Genomic DNA, 25,730 nt, shown 5'->3' with positions numbered 1-25,730 from the left:
TCCTCAAGTATATTACTAGTTATGAACGCCACAAATTTTATTTAGCATTCAAGCAAGCACATGTTCAGCAGGAGTAGTGCTGTTTTTTAATGTGCTTTTTAACAGGAGCTTATGCTGCTGAACTAAATCCCCAGCCCCTAAAAAAAGTGATAAAAACAATTAAATCGGCATTCAGCAGGCCGAGGCAGGAGGATTACCTCAAGGTGGAGGCCGACCTGGGCTATGTACCAGACCTTGTCTCTTAGAAAACAAGGGGAGACAGACACAGAGAGGTAGCATCCCCGAAATAAACCCCTCTAGCTGCTCACTCACTGCCCAGAGCTCACAGGCCCCTTCCGCTCCCCTCGCAGCCCATCAAGATCTGCATTCTGGGGCCCCCTGCGGTGGGGAAGTCCAGCATCGCGGAGGAGCTGGCCAAGTACTACAAGCTGCACCACATCAAAATGAAGGATGTCATTGCCGAGGCCATCGCAAAGCTGGTAAACCTTGAACCGGAATCTTTATCTTAGAAAATTGCTTTTCTTAGTCTTGTAGTAAGCAAGCAACTAATCTCGTGTGCAAGAAATTTGCGATTTTCACTGGATCCTGCCGTCCGCCTCCAGTTGCGAGTCCCACGGGCTTTCCTCTGCCAGACAGAACTATTTTTCGTGCCCTGCCCTGGGCATGCGGTTGACCTGCAGCTCTTCCTCAAATGGTATCCTGTCTTCTCTCTGCGGAGGGAAGCGCTGTTAAATGTTTTTATTCCTGTTTGTGTGTTTTGAGAAAGGGTCTCACCACACAGTTCAACTGGCTTTGAACTCATTGTGTAGCCCAGGCTGGCCTCGAAGTCATGGAGATCATCTTGTCTCAGCCTCCTGAGTGCTGGGACTACAGAGCAATGATTGTATTCTCGTGGTGTATTTCTCAGGGTATTATCAGCATATTGACTTTCATCATTTTGCTGGAAATGGTTGATCCCGGGGTATATGTCCATAACCGAGTACGAATTTAGGGGGTGCTGGGTATTGAGCTCATGTCCTCATAGCACTGAGCTATACCCTCAGCCTACAAATGTCCATTTCTATATACTATATTTCCTGTGAGAAAGGGACAACCTCGATCCTCAGTGAAGGGTCCATTCCTCTGCAGCTTGGGTATTAGCTCAGAAACATGTTACCCTAAGAGCAGAGTGAGAAACACACAGCCTGCAAACGGTGCCGGGCCTGAGTCCAGAGCCCTTGGACAGAACTACATCCCCAGTGCTTTTTCACTTTGAGACCCAGTCGTACTAACGTTCCTGGGCTGGGCTGGGCTGAACTTGGATCCTCCTGCTTCAGCCTCCCAAGTGCTGGGATTACAGGAGTGTGCTGCCACACCGGTCCCACAAACTTCTGCACGATGACGGTCCCTCCGGTCCCTCCCTCCCTTCCGGGCCTGGGAGACTCGCCAGGCTTCTTCCCATGCCAGGCGAGCAGCAGATGCCCTACAGGGGGCGCTCCAATCCCAACCCTGTGGTCTGCAGGAGGCGATTGTGGCCCCGAAGGGCAGAGTGGAGGAAGAAGGTGACGAGGAGGAAGAGGAGGAGGAGAACATGGAGGACGCCCAGGAGCTGCTGGATGGCATCAAGGACAGCATGGAGCAGAACGCGGGTACCAGGGGGCAGCACGGAGAGCGGAGGGGGAGGGAAGGGGATGAGGTCTCACTCTGGACCCCAGCGCTAGGCTCACGGGGTGCTCACCTGCACCCCACATTCTTGTTAACACTTCGGTGATAGCCTGGGGTGGGATAGGAAGGAAGCTTTTAAATGTGAAGAAAGAGGGCCAGGAGTGGGCGCACACCTGTAATCTCAGCGCTCAGGAGGCTGAGGCAGGAAGGTTGCCTCGAGTTCAAGACCAGCCTGGGCTACACAGTGAGTTCGAGGCCGGCCCGAACTACGTAGTGGGACCCTATCTCAAGAAAACAAGCAAAAATATTCTGATTCTCGAGGATCTGACCCAGTCCTGGCCCTTGCTTTTGGGGGAAGGAAAAGCTTCAACAAGAGCCGTTCAATGATGGGGAGGTTAGAAGGGAGGACCCAGGTGAGGCCACTGCGGGCGGGGGCAGGGTTTGTAGCAGTGAAGGAGCAGGGTCACAGGGCACTGGGGACAAGGGCTGACACCCAGATCCACGTGGAGGGCGTGTGCGACAGACACTCCTACACGGGGTTTCCCAGGACCCGGGTTGGCCCGAAGTGTCAGTGTGACCACGGGAAGCACTGCATGCCCTGGCAGCGCCCACGCAGAGTCCACCAGAGCGCGGTGCGGAGCCCAGAAGTGCTGTCGCCGCCCTCAGTCGCCATGCTCCTGTAGGCCTTGGCAGGAGGCCTTGTCCTTCCCTGGGCACGGGAGAAGCCATAGGCAAGAGGCAGGATGTGGGGGGGAGTCTGAGGCGTCTTGGGGGAGGAGAGGTTTCAAAGTAACAAGCCAAGGCCTCCCGACACCACCTCCTGCTTCCTGTGGGTAGTTCATCCAGTCCCACTGAACTTTATTTACTTGTTTGTTTGGTTTTGATTTTTATGAGACAGAGTCTCACTGTGGAGTTCAGCTCTCACTACATAGTCTCAAACTCACAGCAGCCCTCCTGCCTCAGCCTCCGAGTGCCGGGATTACAGACGTGTGCCACCGCACCGGCTCCCTTTAAGAAGATATGCTTTTCCTAAGTTTGTCAAAAACTCTTCCCACTTACGTTTACCTAGCATAGAACTTGGACTTTGATTAGGTTAGAGCAAAACAAGACCTTTGCTCCCGCCACGGGGCCAAGTGCAGGGCACGGAGCAGGCGCGGCGGTGCTCACAGGGCTGTGTCTGTGTCCAGGCGGCTGCGATGAAGGCCACGTGCGGCGCCCAGGTCCCGACAGTGCAGCCTTTGGCCCAGAGGCTTTGATCTGGGTTCTCAGCACTCATCCTGTATCTTCCCAAAGCACTGAGGAATCACATGGCCTGGCTGTGGGCTGGACGAGTCTGCCTGCCAGTCTGCCTCTCTCTCTCTCTTAAGATACTAGGGGTGAATCCAGGGTCTCTGCACTGAGATCTCCCTCCCCCATCTTTTTTTTTTCTTCTTAAAACAAGGTCTCACAAAATTGCCCAAGCGGGGCTGTGGCTTGCAATCCTCCTGCCTCAGCCTCCTGATTGCTGAGATTACAGGTGTGAGCCACCATAGCCAGCCTGAGCTAGTCTGTCAGTTTATCTGTGAGCTCGAAAGTATAAAAGGAAAAAGAGTCGGTGAATGAGCCAGTGTCATACTATCCATGCTGTGACTGATGGTTGTAAAACCTTGGCTTGTAGCTACTTATTTTCAAACCCTGTTGAAAAAGAACTTATGAATGTGAGTTAATATTAACATTTTAAATATTACTGGTATTTGAAAGATAGACCTAAAATTTTTATTTTGTTTATTTTTGTTTTTTGAAACAGTGTCTTGCTCTGGCTGGTCTTGAACTCAGTATGTACCCCAGGCTGGCCTCAAACTTGGGCCAATCCTCCTGTCTCAGCTCCCCAGCACTGAGATTACATATGTACACCACCATGGGCGGCTATTTTTTTTTTCTGGTACTGGGAATCGAACTCACGACCTTGTGCTTGCCAGGCAGATGCTTATGCCGTTGAGCTAAATCCCCAGCCAGCTGTCAATTTTTTTTTTTTTTTTTTTTTTTTGGTCTTTTTCATTTTTACCAGTACCGGGGACTGAACTCACGACCACCTGCTTGCAAGGCAAGTGCTTATGCCGCTGAGCTAAATCCTCAGCCCCCTTCGGTCAAATTTTTTAAAAAAATATATTTTAAAGGCTTTCAGTAGGACTGTGCCCATTCATTCTTTTCTTTTTTCTTTTTTTTTTTTTTAAGTAGAGAGAGTCCAGCCTTTATGGAAAACAGTGCGGAGGTTCCTAAAAGAATTAAAAATAGCCAGGGTGGGTGGCAGATGACTGTGATCTCGGCTACAGAGGAGGCTGAGGTGGGAGGATCTCCAGTTAAAGAGCAGCCTAGCAACAGCTGAGACCCCCTCACAAAGGAAAGGGGGAAGGGCGGAGGAAGAAGGGAAGGAAGAAAAATAATAACTTTAAACCAGAAGTACCATGAGGCCCAGGAATTTCCCTCCTGGATGTATATATAACAAGAGGAGAAGAATCATCTGCTCGTACAGTTATTTACATTCCGCAGAGATCCATCTGTATTCACAGCGGCCAAGACAGGGAGGTGACCTCCATGTTTATCTGTGGGGGAAAGGGTAAAGAAAATCTGAGCTGTACCTACACACATGCACGTGCACACTCACACACTCACACCGGAATATTATCCAGCCGTGGCTGTGCATACCTGTCATCCCAGCACTCCAACAGCTGAGTAGCATGTTGGAGCCCGACCTGGGCTATGATGTGATTTCAGGGCCTGCCCGAACTACAGATCGAGATTCTGCCTCAAAAATTTAAAAAAAGGAGGAGAAGAAAGAAAAGAAGAAGAAAAAGCCCCACAAACAATGGAACGCTATTCAATCGTTTAAAAGGAGACAGTCCCAACCATTTTCCTAGCATGGATGGACCAGGAGAATATTTTAAGCTCAGTGAATAAGTCAGACAGGGAAAGAAAAACGCAACCTGATACACTGCCACGTGGAGGACATTTTCTTTTTTCTTTTGGTACCAGGAATCAGGACCTTGCACTTGCCACGCAGGTGCTTATCCTGCTGAGGTATACCCCTGACCTGTGGAAGGTATTTTCAAAAGAGGTCAGAGGCACAAGATTAGAGAATAAAAGGGTGATTACAGCAGTTGAGAAGACAGGATCAGGGTGCAGACAGGAGATGCAGCTCACAGGTAGGAAACGGCAGGTCGGGGAGGGGAGTCTGCGGCCGTCCTGGGCGGCCAGGCTCAGTGAACACGACTGCACTATGGTCAGTCACCAGGCGAATACCTCGTTTTGCACAGGAGTCGGCAGGATGTAGACCACCAACTTTCAGGGGCAGCCAGAGTTTGGGTGAAGAGCGCAGAGGCTTCCCAGCTGACCCCACCCCAGGGTGCTTTACGGGTCACAGAGCGCGGTTGCATCTTCCCCTCAGCCTGTCACCTGTCAGGCACTCGTGATGCTCTCCGGCTCCTGGCTCCCCGTGTCCCGGTTCAAGGCTCCATTCTTCAGAGCCACCTAGAAAGGGATTTAAGCCTCAACAATTCGGCTGCTGTTTGGAAAGCTGTTGCTTCCTGCCTGACACCTCTGCTGTGATTTGCCCCGCAGGAATTCATAAACGTGTGTATTTTGTCCCAACAACAAAAACTGTATCAGAGGGGGCTTTGGGTGAAGCAGATCTTAGCTGCTCCTGTCTCCAAAAACGTGTCTGCAATAACAGATGGGTGCATCACTTCACTATAGAAACGTCTTCTCAGCCACACGCATCCCATGGCACCAAGTGCTCAGAGAGAATTTATTTTTTAAAAAATAGAGCAGAAGCAATCGCCTACCACACAACTCAACCTGGGCCCAAGGTCCTGGGTTACCTGGGAGGGAGGGGGGGACAGTCTTCCAGAGAAAGTGCTGTGGGCGTGCCCCTGCGTGTGCCCGCCTGTCACCTGTCATCGTGGTTACCAAGCACCCCGCGGAGAGGGCCAGCTCCCTGGGCACAGGGGCCTCCAGCCAAGAGGTCATCTTGGTGCCTGAAGTAAACCAAGAGATGTGTGACAGGGGACCTCCTTTGATTTCTGATTATGCCCTGGGCCCCTCCTAGAGATCCCAGGTTCCTGTCCTGAACAAAGAACTGGACAAGTAAAGAGGTCACAGTGGTCACGAAGTTAATAGTGGCCACCTCGTGCTCCTTCCTTTCGGACTGACTGCAGAGCTGGGCCGTCGGTCCTATCACAAACCCGCTTGATTTCACACCGGAAGAACCGAAGATGGCATTCTGATTGGTTCTGGGGACAGGGCTTGCCAGCCAATGTCCTGGAGCGATGATTGACAGACACGCCCACTGGCCGGCCGGCCACGCCCTCATCTCTTGCCTCCCTATTTCGACTCTCACAACAGCCGTTTTGCCCACGGGCGCTCAGTGGTACCACCTTACCCTCCTTGCTCCCCGAGCCTCACCCCGCAGCTATCCTCACCCCGCAGCTGTCCTCACCGAGCGTCTGGTCACTCAGACGGAAGCTCGGCCCCTTGGATTCTCCTCTAACACAGCTAGAACTCATGTCACGTTCAAAACACGGAAATATCGTGCAAAATAAAGGGCTTGCAGAACCTTCGGCTGTTACAGTTTTTGCGATGCTTAGTACCTAACCCCTATGTGTACAGTGTTTCTGAGCGACGTCTTTTATCTTTCCCTCAGGCGAGCTAGAGGATCAATATATAATTCGATTTGTGAAAGAAAAGCTAAAATCCATGCCTTGTAGGAATCAAGGTTACATCTTGGATGGGTTCCCAAAGACCTATGACCAAGCAAAAGACCTGTTCAATCGTAAGTGTGAATATTGGTTGTGTTTTGATTGTAAGTTAGTTTTATTATCCAGAGAGATAGTTGTTCAATTAAATAAATGAAATATTGTAGATAACTTTTGCATCTTCACTCATATTTATTGGGCCATAGACTTAAATTTTTACTTTATTTTACTTATTTTTTGGTCTTCTTGACACAGGATCTCACTGTGCAGTTCAGGCTGGCCTTCAGCTCACTTTGTAGCCCAGGGTAGCTTTAAACTTGCAGCGATCCTCCTGCCTCAGCCTCCCAAGTGCTGGGATTACAAATGTACACCACCATGCTTGGCTCTGTTTAATTTTATTTTGTTATATCATGAACACATCATGAGATTTACCCTCTTAAACTTTGTTTGTTTGTGAAGACAAGAGTCTCACTATGTAGTTCAGGCTGATCTTGAACTTACTCTGTAGCCTAGGCTGGCCTAAAACTCCTGGCAATCCTTCTGCCTCAGCGTTCCAAAAATTGAGATTATAAGTGTACACCACCATGCGTGGCTCAGCCTCTTACAATTTTAAGTACACATCACATTATTGTTGTCTCAGTGTACTCTGTTGCTCAGCTCTCTTACGTGTGTTCCTCTTGCTGGACGAAAGGTACATGCCCACTGATACATAACTGTCCTTTGCCGTGTCCCCCAGCGCCCAGGAAATCACCAACTCTCTTCCCTTCTATGAACCTGACTGTGTGAGATGCCTGCTCCCAGTGGAATCATGCTGTGCGTGTTCTATGACTGGCTTATTTCATAACAGGTCGTTCTCAAGGTTCATCCTCACTGTCCAGGGTGGCAGAACCCCCTTGGTAAGGCTGAATACTCTGCCATCCCGTGTGTGGGCATACTGCTTTTGTATTACTTGCTTCCTGTGGGGCTGGGGATTGACAGCAGGCTCTTCATACTGAGCTACATCCCAGCCCTTTCCTGTTTTTTTATTCTGAGATAGGGCCTTGCCAGTCCGCTAAGTTGTGACTTTAGATTCTCCTGCCTCAGCCTCCCAGAGCACTGGGATTACAGATTCTCATTTTATTCTAAAGAAGATTTACATTTTCTTTATCTTTTCATGTATCAGTGGACGTGGAGGTTACGAGACTATTCCTGAACTATGTGTTTTATTTATTGCCAGTTTTCTTTAGTGATTGCTAGTGAAGATACAGTATTTAAACTTTTGCTATGACAAGTACGTTAATAAATACAACTATTTATATTTTGTTTTACTAGAGGAAGATGAAGAAGAGGAAGATGAAATCAGAGGCAAAGAATTTCCTGTTGATAAATTAATTTTACCTGGTAAGGCTTCAGATTTTTAAAGTAGTGCTATTCAGTAAATCTTTTTCTTCTCTCACACTTGCCAGGCAGGCGTTGTGCTGCTGAGCTATATCTTCATCCTCCTTCTCCTCCTCCTCCTTCTTCCTCTCCTTCTCCTCCTCCTCTTCTACTCGTCCTCTTCATCTTCTTTTTTTTCCTGTAGTACTGGGATTGAACCCAGACACTCTTTATTTTTGGAGACATGGACTTACTGAATTGCTCAGGCTGGCCTTGAACTTGTGGTGATCCTGTTGTCTTAGCCTCCCAGGGGCTGGGATTACAGGTGTGTGCCAACACATCCTGCACTTATTTCTTCTATTTTCTGACAAAAGGGGCACAGCACAGTGTGGTCAGGAGGCAGAAGAAGGAGGGAGGGTACACCTAGGCCATGGCCCTCCCTAGGGTCTCCATGGGACAGCGAGGCAGGCCATGACGAAAGTCCGGATGATCACCGGGGCGACAGAACGGGCCCAGCCCTGGGGCAACTCAGGCCTGCGAGTGTGGCCCAAGAGGCCGTGCCTCGGGGCATGCTGCCCACTGTGTTCAGCCATGGGCCAACTCGAGCATGGGCAGTCTTTCCTCAGGTCTGTGAGGCCCCAAGACCCCAAGACAGCATGACACAGACAGTTTTTATAGACCTGATAATGCAACACAAGGGCCCACGGCTGAGTGCAGACGTCAGGCTTGGGCTCTGGGTGCCTCCTCTCCCTGAAGGGCCCTTGGCCCTTATCTACATCCGGTTTCCTTTCTTCTCTACTCTCTTGGTTGAAGCTGAAACTTGTGCTTAGGTAGTGAGTGTGGAAAATGCCATTAAAGCCTAAATCCTGCACACCTGGAAGCCCAACACTCAGAATGCCAAAGCAGGAGGAACCCCACAAATTTCAGACCAGCGTGATCTACAAAGAAAGACCCTGTCAAAAAGTAAACAAAAGCCCTTCAATTTTCACATGACTCCAGATAGCCAAATACAGCGACCACCTTAGTACATACAGCCTTACCAAGCAGAGATCAATAAGACAGTAGGGTTTCTGAATAATTATCTTGGGATACTACAAAATCCTGAATTCTCTCTGAATCATGAAGAGAAAGAGTTTAAAAAACTAAAAACAGGGCTGGTGATGTAGAACTCATCCAGGATGAACAAAGCCCTGGGTTCACGCCTCAGTACTGTTTACATACAAAGCATTTACTGGGAAAAGTATAATTTATCAGTAAATTTCTTTGAACCTGGGCATCGTGCTGCACGCCTGTAATCCCAGCACACTAGGAGCTGAGGCAGGAGGATCTTTAAGAGTTCCAGGTCAGGTCTCGATACATAGCAAGATCCTACCTCAAAAAATATTTTTTTTCTTTGAAAATTGGAAAGCCAGGGATGCTATTTGCAATATTTGATTAACCAGAATCTTTCATCTGTCATCACTCTGGGAAAACAAATACAGGATTACGTATGTTTTGGAATTCTTAGGTTAACAGAATGAGTTTTCATCTTGACATCATGAAGCCAAGATCTCCAGGGACACACTGGTGTCTTTGAGTGCTAGACCAGAATTGAGGGACTAAAGGGCCCCCTTCCTAGCGTCTGTGACAGTCACAAGAATCAAATGGCCAGCAAAGAGCAGAAGAGGTTAGAATAGCTCTAGTGTTGGACTGTTAGGAATTTATTTATTTATTATTTATTGAGCCAAGTCTCACTACTTATTCTAAGCTGGCCTTGCACTCAATGTGTAGCCCAGGCTGGCCTTGAACTCCCGGTGATCCTCCTGCCTCAACCCCAATGCTGAGATCACAGGTGTGTGCCACCGCCCCCCCACCAAGCTCCGAAGGCCAACTTGAGAGCCGTTTGCAGTAATGCGTGGTGCCAAGTGGTGCCCGGGTGTGCTGGCTAGCGGCAGCCCATTGCATCACCAGCACCGGCTTTCCTCTCCCGACCTGGCTCTGCTCCTCCCCAGAATTTGTTTGTGGTCTGGACGCCTCGGATGAGTTTCTGAAGGAGCGGGTGATAAACCTCCCGGAGAGCGTGGTGGTCGGAACACACTACACCCAGGACCACTTCCTGCGGGCGCTGAGCAACTACCGGGACATGAACACTGAGGATGAGACTGTCTACAACTACTTCGATGAGATCGAAATCCATCCCATACACATCGGTAGGACAGGGACTGGGGTCCCGGGGAGGCTGAGAACCAGGAGCCTCAGCGAGCCCCATGCATGTCAGAGGGGGATTGCAGTGTTGGTGGCGGGGAGGCAGAGCCAGTGACTGTGCTCGGAAGCCACGGGATGGCAAGGGACATTCCCCTGGGTGCCACTTTACCTGGGGACAGGTGCCGGGGAGGATGCTGCTCCTGCAACAAACCTGGGGGGAGACGAAGGTACAGAAGGCCACGCTGACATCATTTTATTTTATTTTATTTAGGTTTTTTGAGACAGGGTCTTGCTCTGTAGTTCAGGCTGGCCTTGAACTCACTGTCGAGCCCAGCCTGGCCTCAAACTCACAGTGACCCCCCTGCCTCAGCCTTCTGCATGCTGAGATTGCAGCCATGTGCCACTACACCCAGTTTTGAAAAAAATGCATGGGATCGCCTGAGGTTTCTGTCCAGTACATTGCTGCATGGTCCATGTGCCACCCGACCAGCCCCTTCATGAATGGGGCTGAACCCAGGGTCTTGGCGCTGAGCGGTGTCTCCAGCCCTTTAATATTTTTGTCTTTTGAGCAAGCTCTCAGTGGGTTCCTAAGCTGCCCAGGGGGTTCAGACTTGCAATCCTGCGTCAGCCTCCCGGGTGTGTGCTGGCGTGCCCAGCTACGCGGGTGTTCACAGACCCCTGTTGGCCTTCAGACAGGTCAGCTCACCCTGCTGCTACCCAGAAAAGCAAGCAGCCTTTCATCCCTTCCTCCCGTGTTTTGTAACATGTAACTCCTGTTAGTGCTCCATGGCCACTGGGGAAATATGATCTGGCTCAGCCTCCCCGTCCTCATTCCTGGCTCCAGAACGGGGCTTTCAGAGACCCTTCCGCTTTCTCGGCCTGCTGGACCCTGGGACTTCTCCCCTGGCCTTCTGGATCTGACAGTCCTTCTGTTCCGGGTGTGGAAAAAACCAGCGGCCCCTGGCCCGGAGGTCACTTCCGGGCCATGCAGATGAGGCAGTGTCTGGATTCAGTGTGGGGAGGGACAGCTAGGGCGGGGCCACCACAGGCCACAAGCTCACTCCAGTTCCGGCGCTGCCTCGGTTGTCCTGTCTGTGAGGGTCACGGCTAAGGTCATTACAAAGCCTGGACAGGAAAGATGCCAAGTGCCTGGTACGTGCATTGAGGCGTCTGTTGTTAGTGTCATACTAAGTAAGGCACCAAATGATGCCCTGTTAGGAAAGAAAGCTGGGCACGGTGGGCACGCCTGTTATTCCAGCACTTGGAGAGGCTGAGGCAGGAGGATAGCCAGGAGCTTGAGGCTGGCCTGAACCTAGTGTGACCCTGTCTCAAAAAAACAAGAAGAAAGCAAAGGGGGTGGGAGAGGAAGAAACAAACAGGAACATAACTTGTAAATCTGCAAATTCTTCTCTGTTACGCCCTCAGCAGTGGCTGGGTTTTGTCCTCATCTGGGTGAGGGTCTGCGTGCTGGACGCATATTCCTATGTAAAAGCCAAGGATTCCACGCCTGCTAACATGGAAATTAGTTTACACGGTTCCATTATAGAACTAGGGAGACAGCCATTGTCATCTTTTCAGTAAAGGCTCCCAAAAATTGTTTATAAAAGCATCCGGAAAGCTTAGAGGGAGAAACACCCAGAAAAACAGAAATGACAAGGGAGGGTGAACACATAGCCAGCGCGACCTGCCCAGTTCTGTGCCAGGCACTACTAGCAATAAAGCAGCAGGAAAGTGGACAGATGTTCACTGGGGAGATGGCACAGGTCGGCCACAGTGGGTCTGCTACAGGGCCTGGTCAAGATGCTGGGAACCCAGCTTTTTCTTTGTATACCTGGATATCTGTCTGTCTGTCTGTGCCTCTGTCTCTGTCTCTCCCACATGGAGGACTGAGGCCACCCCACACACACACACACTCACACACCCTGGAGTTTCCAAGTCACCCTTGGGTCCGGCTCAGAGCAGGACGTGGCTCTCCGGGTCCCGGTCCCATGTTCCCAGAAGGACACGATTCAAGGCAAGGTTAAGTTACCCGCCCCATGCAGTGCCTGGGGGCAGGAGAGCTGGGGACACTGTTCCGGGGAGCACATTCTCCACAGAGAGAACCCTCTCGAAAACATTTGGGGGCACTTAGTGACCCCAGAGCTGTCCCTACTCAGAGGAATCAAGGCGAGACACACCTAAACTCATCAGAGGTCAGGCAATCAAGAGGTGACCCACGTGGCTTTTCTGTCTGTGTGATGTTTTGCTTTCTGAAGGCCTTGGTTGTGCTCGTGACCAATACATGGCCCTGCAAGGTTGCCTGGACCAAGAGAGCACATATGTGGCTGTGGGTGAGGGTAGGGCAGGCAGTGACCCTCAGAAGGTTCTGGAGGGGTCAGTGCCAAAATGTGTCCACTGCACACCATTCTCTTGGGACCCCTTCTGGAAAAACCAAGACAGTGTGTAGAGCTTACTGCCTCAGTGTCTTTATGGGGAACTCACTGTCTAATAAGCCTTTCCCCTCTTCCTCCTCCTCTTCCTCTGTCTCTTCCTTCTCCTGTTCTTTCTTTGTTTCTCTTTAGTCTTGATACTAACAGTTATTTAGCACTCGGGAGGCTGAGGTAGGAGGATCATTGGAAGTTCGAGACAAGCCTGGGCTACAAGTGAGCCCAAAGCCAGCCCAAACTGCATAGTAAGAACCTGTCTCAAAAAGAGAAAAAAACAAAAAACAAACCATTTGTCATGTATTCTGGGGTGTTGGGTTTGTTTCTGGTGGTCTCCCCAAAGCCTCATATACCCCAAGGTGGGCTTGTGGAGGAGGACTAGACTGTGGGACAGGACAGCCAGCTTGTTGTTGGGAGGTGTGGGGCCTGGCTGGAAGACACAGGTCACTGAAGACCTGGCCTGGAAGGGTTTCTCTTCCTTCCCAGTTATCTCTTGGCTTCCTGTCCACTATGCTGTGAGCAGCGGCCCCTGCCATGCCCCTGCCTTTCTGCCCTGGAGCCAGCTCACTGCAGACTGAAACAGGAACCCAAACAAAAATCTCCTTCCTTAAACTGCAGATACTGTGTCTCTGCAATGAGAAAGGGACACAGACACAGAGTTTGGATTTTTTTCCACATCCAAGAAGACTGAGTAACATGGTTAATTTATTTTGCATTTAAAATCTATCCCAGAGTCACTGACTTTCACAAACAAAAATTAGAGCTTCCAGGTCATTCTTACTGGCTTCCAACATGTACAGAACTTCCTTCTGTAGAAACTTCTGAAGAAGTGTCCTAGCCTGGCTTGAACATTTTCAGGCACATTTTTGTAATAACTCGGACCCCGGTATAAAATCCAAGGAAGCAAGAGACTGAAATTTGGGAAGCAAAGGCTTTATTTCCAGGCCTGGTGACGAGTCTCTGGGAGCCAGTTTGGAGACTGCGTGCCAGAGACTGAAGGGAGGACTTTAAAAAGAGGCTGGAGGAAAAAGCGGGGAGAAACAAAGAAACCTGCAGAGCCATCAAACTTGTTGACCCGAATCTGGAAACTGTATAGCTGTCCACTTAGTTCTGACAACCTCTGGAGCCTTTGGTGCCTTTTGAGTTACTCCCATCCTGCAGATAAGAATTATCTGCAATAACATTTGGAGAAGCCAGTAGAAAGCTAATTATCTCAGGACAGCTTGTTAACACTAACAGGTGGGAAGGGGTCGAAAGTTACAAGAAGCTGAAACTTAAGGCTTCACAAGGATTTGGAACTTATTAGGGTTAAGCCACAACATTTTCCTGTAATTTCTTTAAAGCTAAGGCACATTTTATGACACCACCGGGTCAGGAAGAGGTCACCAGAAACCCAAAATCTTTATGGCCTAGCTTAGATAGATAGGTAAGGGGAGAGGGAGGCAATAAGGGACCATACAGAACAGAAAACGGCGGTTATGTTTATCTATCTTTCTGGGGAGAGGGACCAAGGTCAGGTAAAGGGTTAAGCTAATACTCAAATCTCCCTGCACACAAACAAGTTACTTCAAACAAGTGTAAATTAGAGGGCCATCCTAGTTTTCTTTAGCTCTTTAGCGGAGAATAGAGGCGCCTAACAGTGATTAACAACCCTTATTAGCTTGTTTTCACACCACTTCTGTTGTTTGTAGAGGGCAACTCTGGTTAACATATCAATTAGGTAAGATTTTACAATTCTTTACCGAGAAGAGCATTGATTAACACATCAATTAGGTCATCCAAAGGGAAAAGGAAAACACATACAGTAAGCCCGCGTTACAAGTTTTGTTATAATACACATATAACGAAGCTATTTTTTTCCTAGAGTACAACAATTTTCAGCTCGTTTTGAAGAATCTCTTAGAGCCCTTCCCCAGCATACGGAAGGACCTGGGTCCAATCCCCAGTACTACAAAGTTAAATAATAGAAGTTTTATTTTGGCTCACAGTTAAGGAGGGTTCCATCCATGTGATGTTGGTGTTTTCTCTGGACCTGGGATGACAGAACACATGGGTCAGATCCTAACTGCTCCTCTGGCAGCCAGGAAGTAAAGGAAGACTGGGGTCCAGTCACTCCAAGGGCACACAGCCCCGACTGTAGGACCTCCCACCAGGCTCCTGCTCCTCTTAAAGGTTCCACCACCTTCCAGCACAGACCCCACACACAGCCCGGGACCAAGCCTTAACACACAGGCCTTTGGGCACACCCTCCTTTCAGTCAGTGCCCCCACCATTTGCGCGATTATTAGAATCCACGACCGAAGCGCAGTCCTCCCACCCATGCCTTTCAGATTCCTGTAATATTTGCTCATGAGAAAAGGAACCCTGAAACGTGCTGCCGACTAGAGAAGGAAACCTTAGTGTGGCAACTGACATCCTTTCCTGTTGCTGATGTACACTACAGACGTGTTCCCCACTGCTGGCAGGGCTGGCGTCTAAGCTGTGTCCATCTCCTTTCTCCTGGGATTCACAGACGTAGGGAAACTTGAAGATGCCCAGAACAGACTTGCTATCAAACAGCTCATCCGAGAGATCGGGGAGCCTCGCAATTACGGTCTGACCGAGGAGGAGAAGGCAGAGCTGGAGCTGAAGGCTGCAGAGGCGCGGTTGGCCAAGGAGGCTGCAGAAGAGGCGGCACGGGAGCAGAAGGAGGCTGCAGAGGCCGCGGAGAGGATGGCTCGCTGGGAGGAGTGGGTGAGTGCAGGAGCAGCTCAGGGAGGGGAGGCTGGCAGCGCCCTGCCCCCTGCCTTCCCCACCCCACTATAGGGAGCAGACACAGATGCCCCGACAGGTTGTTTGTTAGGGTGGTTGTTAGGTTTTCTGCCATGTGTAGCATCTTTTAAAAATCACCCATGGTCTATGCTTAGCATTAATTAATATAATTTTAAAAACTGCCGCCCATGGGTGGAATTGACACACATCATGTAACTGTATAGCGTTCTCTGTGTTGGCTTGTGATTGACACACCTTCCTGTGTTTATTTAAACACCACACCTCTGTGCATCCCACTGTCCTTGTGCCCCAGATCACAATGTCTAGTAAGTGATTCTGCTCCCCAGAACAGCGCTGTTACATCCACAGCTCTCCGCCTCTCTGGACCAGGGTCAGTGTTTCTTACCAGAAATGTGCAACCCTGTAGGGTGTTGGTGGGTGCCTGTACTCCTGGCACCCAGGAGACTGAGAGAGGCAGGAGGATGGCTGCGCCAGCCTGGCTACATAGTGAGACCCATCTCCAAAACACCAGAAACAAAGAATGAGCCAGTACCCTCCTGCTGCAGTCGCCAGCTCTGCCCCATCCATCTCCAGTCTGTCCCCATGCTGCTGCCAGGGACTCCTTCTAAAAGGCAAATCCACCATGGTCGTCTCTGTTTAAAGCTCTTCCCACATCACGGGGCTCCATTAGGGAAACGTTCGCCTGCCTTCCCGTGGCCCATGAGCTCCTGTGTGACCTGGCAGCTCTCCAAGTTTACAGTGTGATGTTTTCCTTCTCCACCTCACATGTTTTTTTTTTTCTTCTTGTTTTGTTTTATTTTGTTTTGTTTCTGGGACAGGGTCTTACCATACAGTTCAGGCTGCCCTGGAACTCATGGTGACCCTCTTGGCTCCACCCCCGAGAGCTATGATTACAGGTGTGTGAGCTACGAAATCAGGTGTGCACCACCACAGCCAGCCTCCTCACATCTGCTCTCTTGAGGCTGTCTCTGGTTTCCATATGTAAATTTTCAACTCTGGACCCTACCCACATGTTCACCCCTTTATACTTTTTAGCTTTCCTCTTTGCACTCATTTTAGCACACTTTGTATATTTATCTTGTTTCTTGCCTTCTCCTGGCACAGAATTTAAGTTATATGAGTAGAAGGATCTCTGTTTGTGCTGACCACCACTGTATTTTCAATGCCTGGAGTAGTGCCTGACATGTAACAGGCACTCATTAAATATCATGGAAAGGGAAGAAGAAGGGATGTTCTCATGCACACGTATTTTAATGACTGGTTAATCTCCTTAGCATAAATTCCTAATGCGTGATGGATCAGAGTAGACATTTTGATATATATTTCAAAACTACCCTCTACCAGTTCATGTGTAACTCAGTTCATATCTCATTTAGCTGTTCCCCTAACTTCCTCTCACTCTGGTTTCTCAATTTAGCTGAAAAAAACTAATCTTAAGCCAGGCTTGGTGGCATACACTTGTAACCCCAGGACTTGAGAGGCTGAGGCAGGAGGATCATTGCAGGTTAGACAGCCTGGGCTAAAGAGTGAGCTCAAGGCCAGCCTGCACTGCATAGCGAGACCCTGTCTCAACGAGGCAAAAACAAACAAACAAACCTAACCTCATTGTATTCATGTTCATCTCTCTGATCACTGATGTGACAACATTTTTAGATTTGTTGGAAATTTAAATTTCATCACAGGTTGCCCATCTCCTCTGTCTGTGCTAGGCCGTGTGTCTTTTCCTTATTTTGTAAGAAGAGCTCATGATAAGTAAGTTAAGAGAAACAGGAGTTGCCTCACTTGATTTGCCAAGTGTTGCTGGAGTCCAGATCCCATGTCGCTCTCCGTGGCGGTTCGGCCTGCCCACGTTGCTCTTTGGATGGTTTTCTCCAACATAAAGTGAGGGTGTGATAGTTCCTACAACTCAGAGTCATCATGGAGACTAGTGCCTGGTAAATAGTGTGCTCTTACACATCTTTATACTATCCTTGTTTTTTAGGATGGGTTGCAAATAGTTTTCCTCAATTCGTCATTCATAGCTCTCTGTTAATTTTTTTTTTAATCGTTACTGGGGATCAAACTCACGACCATGCACTTGCAAGGCAGACGCTTATGCCACTAAGCTAAATCCCCCGCCCTTCTCTCTGTTGACTTGAGACAGGGTCTTGGTCGGTAGCCCAGCAAGAGAGCAGACTCAGGTATCAAAACGGGGGAAGATGGGTGGATTTGACGACACAGAAGCATAAAGCTTTTGTTTGGTCATGGAAAACACCATTGATGTTATTGTTGTTGTTTGCTTGTTTGAGACAGGTACTCACTGGGTAGTTTAACCGGGCCTCAAACTCACAGTGATTCTCCTGCCTCTGCCTCTGGTGGTACACATCTGTAATCCCAGCAGTTGGGAGCCTGCGGCAGGAGGATCTCTTTTCAAACAAATAATAGGACTTTTTTTTTTTTTTGCTCAGTCTTCAAAGTTAAGTAATAGGACTCTATCTTGCAAGTTACAGAAAAAGCAAACTGAAGATATCATAGACATAAAGAACATTTAGCAGTGCAAGGGGAAGGGCTGGCTCCGGATGAGGCTCAGTTAGGGCCTCAGACATCACCAGGGGCCCAGAATCCTCCTCTGTTCCACCTCCCGCAGTTGTCTTTGTCTTGCTGTGCTCACCCTGAACTCATGTCCAGGGCCCTTAGCACAGCCTACGAGCTTTCTAGAACACTTCCTTCCTTCCTTCCACTCTTTTTTTTTTTTTTTTTTGGTCTTTTTGAGACAGGATCTCACTATGCAGTTCAGGCTGGTCTTGAGCTTACTCTGTAGCCCAGGCTGGTCTCGAACTCGCAACGATCCTCCTGCCTCAGCCTCCCGAGTGCTGGGATTACAGGCATGAGCCACCACGCCCGGCTCCTTCCTTCCACTCTTTCTTTCCTTCACTCGAGCAGCAAAAAATTATTTGTGTATAAGAAGTTATCCAAGCTGAGCATGGTGCACGGGTAGGTGACGTGCTCCTGGAATCCTAGCACTGGCAAGCTGAGGCAGGAGGATCAAAAGTTCAAGTCCAGCCTGGGCAACTCAGTGGCTTAGAAAGATCCTGCATCAAAAAGTAAAATGCTCAGTACAAAGAACCTGTTTTCAATACCCACTATTGGGGAGGAAAATTCAATCTATAGAAGGATACACATCTATGATCCCAGCAATGCGGAGGCTGAGGCAGAAGAATTGCAAGTTCAGGGTCAGCCTGGACCACATAGAAGTTCTAAGTTCAAGGCTGGTGTGAACTAACGGTGAAACCCGGCCTTTAAAAAAAGATAAATAAATAAATAAAAAGTGCACATGTATAATCCCAAAACTCAGGAGGCTGAGGCAGGAGGATCTCTGTGAGTTTGAGGCCGTCCTGGGCTACATAGTGAGTTCAAGGTCAGCCTGAACTGTGTAGGGAGACGACACCCCCCCCCCCCCCCCCCCCGTCTCTGAAAAAAAAAAAAACGCTGGGGGCAGTTGTAAACATGTTCTCCCCTTTCTGACTGTAACTGTAACCCGATATGTTGCATTCATAGAACAAACAACTAGAGGAAGTGAAGAGAGAAGAGAGAGAGTTACTGGAGGCTCAGTCCACCCCGCTGAGGAACTACTTAATCACCCACGTCATGCCGACGCTCCTGCAAGGGCTCAATGAGTGCTGTAAAATTAGGCCGGATGATCCTGTTGATTTTCTGGTAAGAGATTTAATTTTTTTTTTTTTTTTTGTCTTTTTCATTTTTATCGGTACCGGGGATCAAACTCACGGCTGCCTGCTTGCAAGGCAGGCACTTATGCCGCTGAGCTAAATCCCCAGCCCCCTGAGATTTAATTTTTTTAAATATTGATTTGAAAATAAAATACGCCTTCACGTTAGCAGAAAGCTTGGTGAGACAGAGAAACCATCTGGTTATCTGGGAAATAGCTTCTAATCCATTTACAGTCTGCAGCAAGATTTCCCCTCCTCCTCCTCTGCCTTCTCTTTCTCTTCTTCCTCCTCCTCCTCGTTCCTCCTCTCTCCCGCTTTCCCACATATCCCTATATGGTATGACTGTTATTATTATTCATTTGGAAGCTTTATTTATGTATTTTGCATGTTTGTTTTTTGAGACATGGTCTCGCCATGTAGTTCAGGCTGGCCTTGAGTTCACTCTGTAGCTCAGGCTGGCCTCAAACTCACAGCAATCCTCCTGCCTCAGCCTCCCGAGTGCTGGGACTACAGGTGTGCACCACCATGCCCAGCTATTTATGTATTTTAATTTTTTAAAATATGGTGTATGTTTATATTTTGTAGTGTGTGTGTGTGTGTGTGTGTGTGTGTGTGTGTGTGTGCAGAGACTGAACCGAGGAAGTGCTCCATCAATAAAGAACAAAATACAAGCTCACAGGAAGTAGGGGTATAGACCTTTCTCAAGGGGAAAGGCGATCAAGAAATGGAGAGAGGGTGAGGGAGGGGCTGAGAGGAGTGGGAAAAGGAGGGGAGTCGGGTTATTGCAGGTACCAGCTCCATACAAGTAGTGTAAACGTTACGTGCTACAACCACGTTCTCATAAAAAAAAAAAAAAAGTGCTCTCCCATGAAGCTGCAGCCCCAGCCCGTGTTCTTAATTATAAACGTGCCATGTACCTGCAGCACTCTGAGCATCTCCCAGCCTGGTCAGCTTAGAGATTTAGCAAGACCCACTTTCAAAATTAGTAGTAAAATGGGCTGGGGTAGCCCAGTGGCAGAGCACTTCTGAGTTTGATCCTCAGTACAAAAAAAAAAAAAAAGACTAATAATAAATGCTTTGTTAACTGTTTACATTTTTTCCTTTTAATTGTAGGCAGAGTATCTTTTCAAGAACAATCCTGAAACGCAGTAAAACTTTGAAGACCTTGTGTCCTGTAACTTCAGGATAGGACATCAAGTTAACATTGTCATTGAAAAACTCCCTTTCAAGTTTATTTCCCAGATTTTGAAATTTTTTTCCCTGTAAGTAAATATTTTATAAAGTAGAACCACTATAAAAATCAGTATGGCAATAGCTGAGTACTTTGTTAAAACTTTCTTTGAAAAGAGATGAGCAGCACATCTGTGCCCAGCCCACAGCAAAACAGATTTAATGTTTCATCCTCAGGTCTGTTCTAGTATTGTGCCTCTGCATATTCATATGTATAGTAATTTGATTTACAGACTATAGAATCCTATTACCCTAGTATGGAGGCTAATGATTTTGCACAACTGGTTATGACCCAATGTCCAATAGTGTTAGAGACAGTAATAAATCAGAATGGTTTGTCTATTGAGCCAATTTGTCAGATAAGATTGGTTTTTGCAAGGCTGCTTTTGAGTTTAAAGTCAGCATTCCAACCAGTGGGTCAGAGAGAAATACAAACCTTGCAGTGGAAAGATGCAAGTGGGTATACATGAATACTAACACTCGTTCTCAAAATTAAAAAATTTAAATAGGACTGAGGATGTAGCTCAGTGCAAAAGCCCTGGGTTTGATCCTCAGTACAAAAGAAGAAAAAAAGCTGCTGAAAATTTTTAACAAGCTCTGTGATGTAGGCATAAGCTATCAACTTGTATGGTATTTTCTTGCTTTTAAAAAACTCACATATCACACACCTGTAACACCAGCACTTGGGAGGCTGAGGCAGGAGGACAGACCTGAGTTAGAGGCCAGCCTAAGCTACATAGTGAGCCCCAGCCTGAACTGCACAATGAGACCCTGCCTCAAAATAAATTATCCATGAAGCTTCTAGCAGTACCCTGAATGAGAAATTAGGTTTATTGTAATGGCACACTCATTTCAGCTCTTTAAATAACATAAACTTAAATAGAGCCCCGTTTAGTGGTAAGATGGATTTAACATGAATCAGCGTAACCATTTTAAAGTGTGTTTTTCATGGTGCTGACCTCACCCGCCATGATCTGGTGGCACAGGAAACTGCAGGCTCATCAGGGGTCACCCTGTGAGCCCTCTCCCCACTCACGGCAGCCACCACCCTCACCGGCTGCCTGTAGGGATTTGCCCATCACGCTTCTCTGTATAAACGGAATCGCGCGGTACACAGCCTCATGCCTGCTCTCTCCCCCTTGGCGCGGTGTTTTCAAAGCTCAAGCTAGAGCACATACTCGTTACTTCATTGGCTTTTGTTTTTTTGGGTGCCGGTGACTGAATCCAGCGCCTCTCACTTCAGGCAAAAACATTACCACAGAGCGACATCCTGTTTTTAACCAGTACTGGGGTTCAACACAGGACCTCTTTACAAAGCTGCATTCCCACCCCGCCCCTCTTTGGCAAGGTTTGGTACCCAGCCCAGGCTGGCTTCAAACTCCTGGACCTCCCGCCTGAGGCTCCCAAGTGCTGTGATTCTAAGCATGGACCACGGTGCTCAGACTTTGTTCCTTGTAATCACTGAACGACCTTCATTTCATCTAATCCTTCATTCGCTGAGGGGTGTGGGTTTGTGTTGGCCTCTGTCCCTGGGTTTAAGGGGACAGGGCCTATGCTGGGTGCTCACCTGATGGCAGGTGGACACAGCGAGGGAGTCATTCCTGCCGGAGCACCGTCCCCAGAGCTCACTCAGCTCAGAGTCCCTAAGCGAATGAATCCGCTGAGCATCATTCTGTCCCTAAGGGCTCCTAAACAGTCCTGTTGCATCAGGAACCAAACATTCAACTGTAGAGCTTTTGGGAGACATTTGGGCTCTAACTCACAACAGAGTCCTTTTTGCCTTCTGGCTACTGTGAGCAGAACTGCCACGAACAGGCGCGCATGAGTTCTCGTGTTAACACTTGTTGTGGATTGTACGCATGGGTATTAGGACTGGCACTGAGGACAGCAGCAATGCTGGTGAACCTCCCAAGGAGCCGCCAAACTGCCTCCCAGAGCTGGTGGCACTTCACACTCCCTCAGCAACAGAGGGACGGCTATGGTTCTCACCAGCTGTTAACAGTTTGTTCCTGGAAGCTCTGTTATGAAGTGGGAAGGTTACTGGGGGCATGCTGTCCCCAGCCCCCTATCTCTCCTGCTCTCCTTCCTGTTAACTTTTGCTCCGCCACACCCTTTGACCACCGGAGTGCTGCCTCAGGACAGGCTGAGGAACTCTGCAGCCAGCCAGCCAGGGACTGAGCCGCTCAAACTGTGAGCCAGAACAACTCTCTTCCCTTTACATTGATTTTCTCAGATTCGTTGTCACAGTGTGGTCAAACTAACACACCAACTTGTTTGACTGACTGGTTGACTGAGATGCTGGGTTTGAAATGAGCTTCACCCACACCGCCCCACCCCACTTCCTAGGCTGAATTTGCACTTGCAGTACTGTGGCTCAGCCACTCAGTGTGGGATTCCAGTCCCACACCGCCATGCTCACTCAATCCTTGTATCTTAATAGAAAATACAAACAAAAGAAAAAAGAACATCAATTGTTTTAAATTAATTTTTGCCCCAGGCAGGCAAGGTATATGCTTTCCTGCTGAGCTACACCCTGCCCCTTCGTCGGGTAATTTTGTCAAAAATGTAACAAGTTCTGAACCAGGAGTGATGGCACACATCCTACTCTCAGCACAATGGCAAACTGAGAGAAAAGGATCACAGTGGAGTGCAGCTAGGTCGATCTGCTGAAGCACTGCCTATAAATAATAAAGTCCGGGGATGGATTTCGGTGTGAACAGCCCGGGGACCAAGCCCCATGACACCAACTATATAAATATATATGGCACGGGAGAGAGGGAGAGAGATTAGAGTTTCAGCTTTCCGATTCCTTTCGAAACCTGCCCCTCAGGATCTGTTTCATGTATACTGAAGAACGGACTCCTCCTGGATATGAATGCAGTGGTCCATAACATGAAAGGGGGCTGTCTTCCCAAAAGCACTGAGCCCCTTTGCTCTTTGGTACAGTGCCGAGTAAAATGACACTCATAAGCGAGCAGTAGAAAACATCTGAATTCACTGCAAAACAGCAACTTAGGGATTTCTAGCAAAAGAATATGCAGGTACTATCACCTACTCTCGTTTAGGTCTTGATCTGGCTTTAAAAGTATTTTTCTATTAATGTCAGCAACTGTGGCTTCTGCCATATATAGAACGAGTGAAAACACCCTAATTCAAAACCCGTATAGAAATCAAAGCATAATTATGACATTATCCTTTTGCTAACGAAAGCATGCTTTATATAACTTGTAACTTTAGGTGGGACAAGCTGCATTCTGAGACTCGTGGGTTACAGAAAATAGTATTTACTGTCATCATCCCTTTTCTTGCTGGTACCCGATACCGACATCCGGCCTCGGGACAGCTCTGAGATGGCCTTCCTCCTGGAGAACGCCAGCATTTCCTCCTCCAAGGCTCGCCTCCTCTCCTCCAGTCTCAGGGTCTCCTTGTGCTGCAAGCGCTCCAGGTGCTCGAACCTGGCCTGCAGCTGCCCCTTGGCCTGCTTCAGCACAGCCTCCTTCTCCTTCACCCGCTGGGCGAACGCCTGCTTCAGCTCCCGCTCCTTCCTGTGACAGGCATCCTGGAACTCGCGCCTGCGCGCCGCGGCCACGTCCACCCCCGCAGGGCCAGGGCCCGCTGCGGCCCAGCCCAGCTCCCGCAGCCTTCGCCGCCGGTACAGCTCATAGTGCCGCACGTGGGTCTGCTCCCGCAGATCCTCCATGTTGGTGCACACCAGCATCTCGCGCAGCTTCACGAAGTCGCAGTGCGCCTCGTTCTCCACCTCCACCGTGCCCCAGCAGTACTGCCGCCCGCGCACCAGCCGGCAGCCCACGCGCACCTCGTCAGTGCTGCCCACCACGGCGAAGGGTAGCTGCTCGTTCATGGCCGCGTTGAGCCTGGCCGTGGCCTCGTCGTCCGTGGGAAAGCGGTAGATGCGCACACCCTGGCTGGCCAGCTCGTCCATGATGCGCGCCTTGAAGCTCTGCAGCTCGTCCTTGGACAGCGCATCGGCCTTGGCCACCAGCGGGATCACGTTCACCCTGCTGCTCAGGCTCCTCAGGGTGCACAGGTCCAGAGCCTTGAGGGAGTGGCCGGTGGGCGCCAGGAAGTAGAGGCAGGCGTGCAGCCGCGTGTCGGCCCTGGGGCTTTGCGGCGCGCGGGGCGCGCGCAGCTCCTCCTGCAGGAAGGCCTCCAACTGCGCGTCGATGTAGGCGGCGATGGGCCTGTGGCAGTCCTCCCTGTCCACCTGGTCCCCGAAGCCCACGGTGCTCACCACGGTCAGCGTCAGCGACACGTGGCTCTCGCGCAGCTCGCGCGTCTCAGCGCGCAGCCCCACGGCGGGGCAGAAGTGCGAGACGCGGGCGCTGTCGGGTGAGCCGTTGAAGAGCGTGGCCACCAGCGTGGACTTGCCCAGGCCCGTCTCCCCGACGCACAGCAGGTTGAAGCGGAAGCCCTGCCGCACGCGCCTGTCCACCAGCTGCTCTGGCAGCGTGTCCAGCCCGACGTAGTCGCTGGGCGTCAGGCAACGCACAGCCTCCGCCTTGCTGCAGTCGTCGGACTCGGGCTCGGGCTCTGGCTCGGGCTCTGGCTCTGGCTCGGGGTCGGAGTCACAATCGCAATCGCAACCGGCAGAGTCGCTGTCGGACCCCTGCCAGGCCTGGGAAGGCTCCTCTGTGTCCCTAAGGGGGTGAGCGGAGGGATTCCGGATCTCCGCATAGTGGGCCATGGTGTTGGGGGCCGGGCCGGGGGCAGTGGGCGGGGCCGCCGTTACTAGGTGGAGCCGCCGTCGGTGGGCGGGGCCACCGTCCGTGGGCGGAGCCTCTGTTAGCGGACTTGGGTGGGCCACAGTGGGCAAGCAGGGCGAGAAGGAGAGAGAGCGTTCTGCGGGCTGTATGTCGCTAGGCATCTGCAGGCATTGCTCTCAGTATTCCTTTCATCCTAATACTAGTTTGAATTAGACTCTAAGCTCATTTGATTTTCTGCGTAAAGGAGATTGAACTCAGTGCCTCTCACTGAGCTCCATCTCCAGCTCTGTTTAGTTTTTAATCTTGACACAGGATCGTAGTAAACTGCTCAGCTTTGTGTCGAACTCGCAAACCTCTTAGCTCAGTCTTCCTAATAACTGGGAACAGTTTGCTTTTTATTGCTGCTGCTGGTGTGTTTTGTTGTGTTTGTTGTTTTGTTTTGTTTTGTGTGTGTGTGTGACTTTTGGGGGGGGCAGTACTGGGGATGGCCTCACACAGGTTAGGCAAGCACTCCATCTCTAAGCTACATCCCCATTCCTTTTTATTTCTGAATCCGGCGTCAGTGCTGTCCTAGCTGGACAACGAGCTCATGATCCTCCAGCCTCAGCTCGCAAGGAGCTGAGATCGCAGGTCTGTGCCACCAACCCCAATGACATCAGTAATCTTTGTGGGAGTTATGCTGCCATGCTTCTTACTTCACTGAAAAAATATTCAACCAACTGAACCTTTTACAGCCTCCCCCTGCAAAGCTACTTGTTTTTGCCTCTACGGATAGAGAGAACCTTGCTCCCGTTTAAGGGCAGCAATTCAGCTTGTTCCTTGGAGCCTGGCTATTGGCACATCATGAAATTCTACCCCCACTCCCCCAAGATGTCCCTTCTCTCCCATAGCATAATTTTCCTCCTCTGGATCTTCAGCCGTAGCTTTAAAATGGCTTCTGTACTTCAAAACCACAAAATG

The 25,730-nt window shown here is 49.5% G+C and overlaps 2 protein-coding genes across 3 annotated transcripts in view; one reads left to right on the top strand and one right to left on the bottom strand.

Moving 5' to 3' along the window:
• Ak7 (adenylate kinase 7) overlaps positions 1–20,392 on the top strand; it is a 47,377-nt gene extending 26,985 nt beyond the window's left edge. For both annotated transcript variants that reach the window (XM_063241181.1, XM_063241180.1), the window contains 8 exons: positions 351–479; positions 1,502–1,628; positions 6,323–6,451; positions 7,686–7,754; positions 9,722–9,919; positions 14,850–15,070; positions 18,647–18,805; positions 19,930–20,392. In XM_063241181.1, the coding sequence (XP_063097251.1) occupies positions 351–479; positions 1,502–1,628; positions 6,323–6,451; positions 7,686–7,754; positions 9,722–9,919; positions 14,850–15,070; positions 18,647–18,805; positions 19,930–19,968 (1,071 nt within the window). In that variant the 3' untranslated portion in view covers positions 19,969–20,392. The remainder of the gene's footprint in view (positions 1–350; positions 480–1,501; positions 1,629–6,322; positions 6,452–7,685; positions 7,755–9,721; positions 9,920–14,849; positions 15,071–18,646; positions 18,806–19,929) is intronic.
• Positions 20,393–23,145: 2,753 nt separating this feature from the next.
• Positions 23,146–24,777, bottom strand: LOC134474213 (septin-10-like). The gene has a single exon (XM_063241182.1). The coding sequence runs from the start codon at positions 24,749–24,751 to the stop codon at positions 23,315–23,317; it is 1,437 nt and encodes a 478-aa protein (XP_063097252.1). The 5' UTR covers positions 24,752–24,777; the 3' UTR covers positions 23,146–23,314.
• Between the last annotated feature and the right edge of the window lie 953 nt (positions 24,778–25,730).

The sequence above is a fragment of the Cavia porcellus genome, unplaced genomic scaffold, assembly GCF_034190915.1.
Source record: "Cavia porcellus strain 051 isolate PalLab524CR breed Dunkin Hartley unplaced genomic scaffold, mCavPor4.1 scaffold_31, whole genome shotgun sequence".
Taxonomy (NCBI): Eukaryota; Metazoa; Chordata; class Mammalia; order Rodentia; family Caviidae; genus Cavia; species Cavia porcellus.
This window is presented reverse-complemented; position numbering and strand designations above follow the sequence as displayed.

Bases quoted from the DNA above. Each gene is read 5' to 3' on its own strand.
- LOC134474213 (XM_063241182.1), bottom strand. From the start codon at position 24,751: ATGGCCCACTATGCGGAGATCCGGAATCCCTCCGCTCACCCCCTTAGG.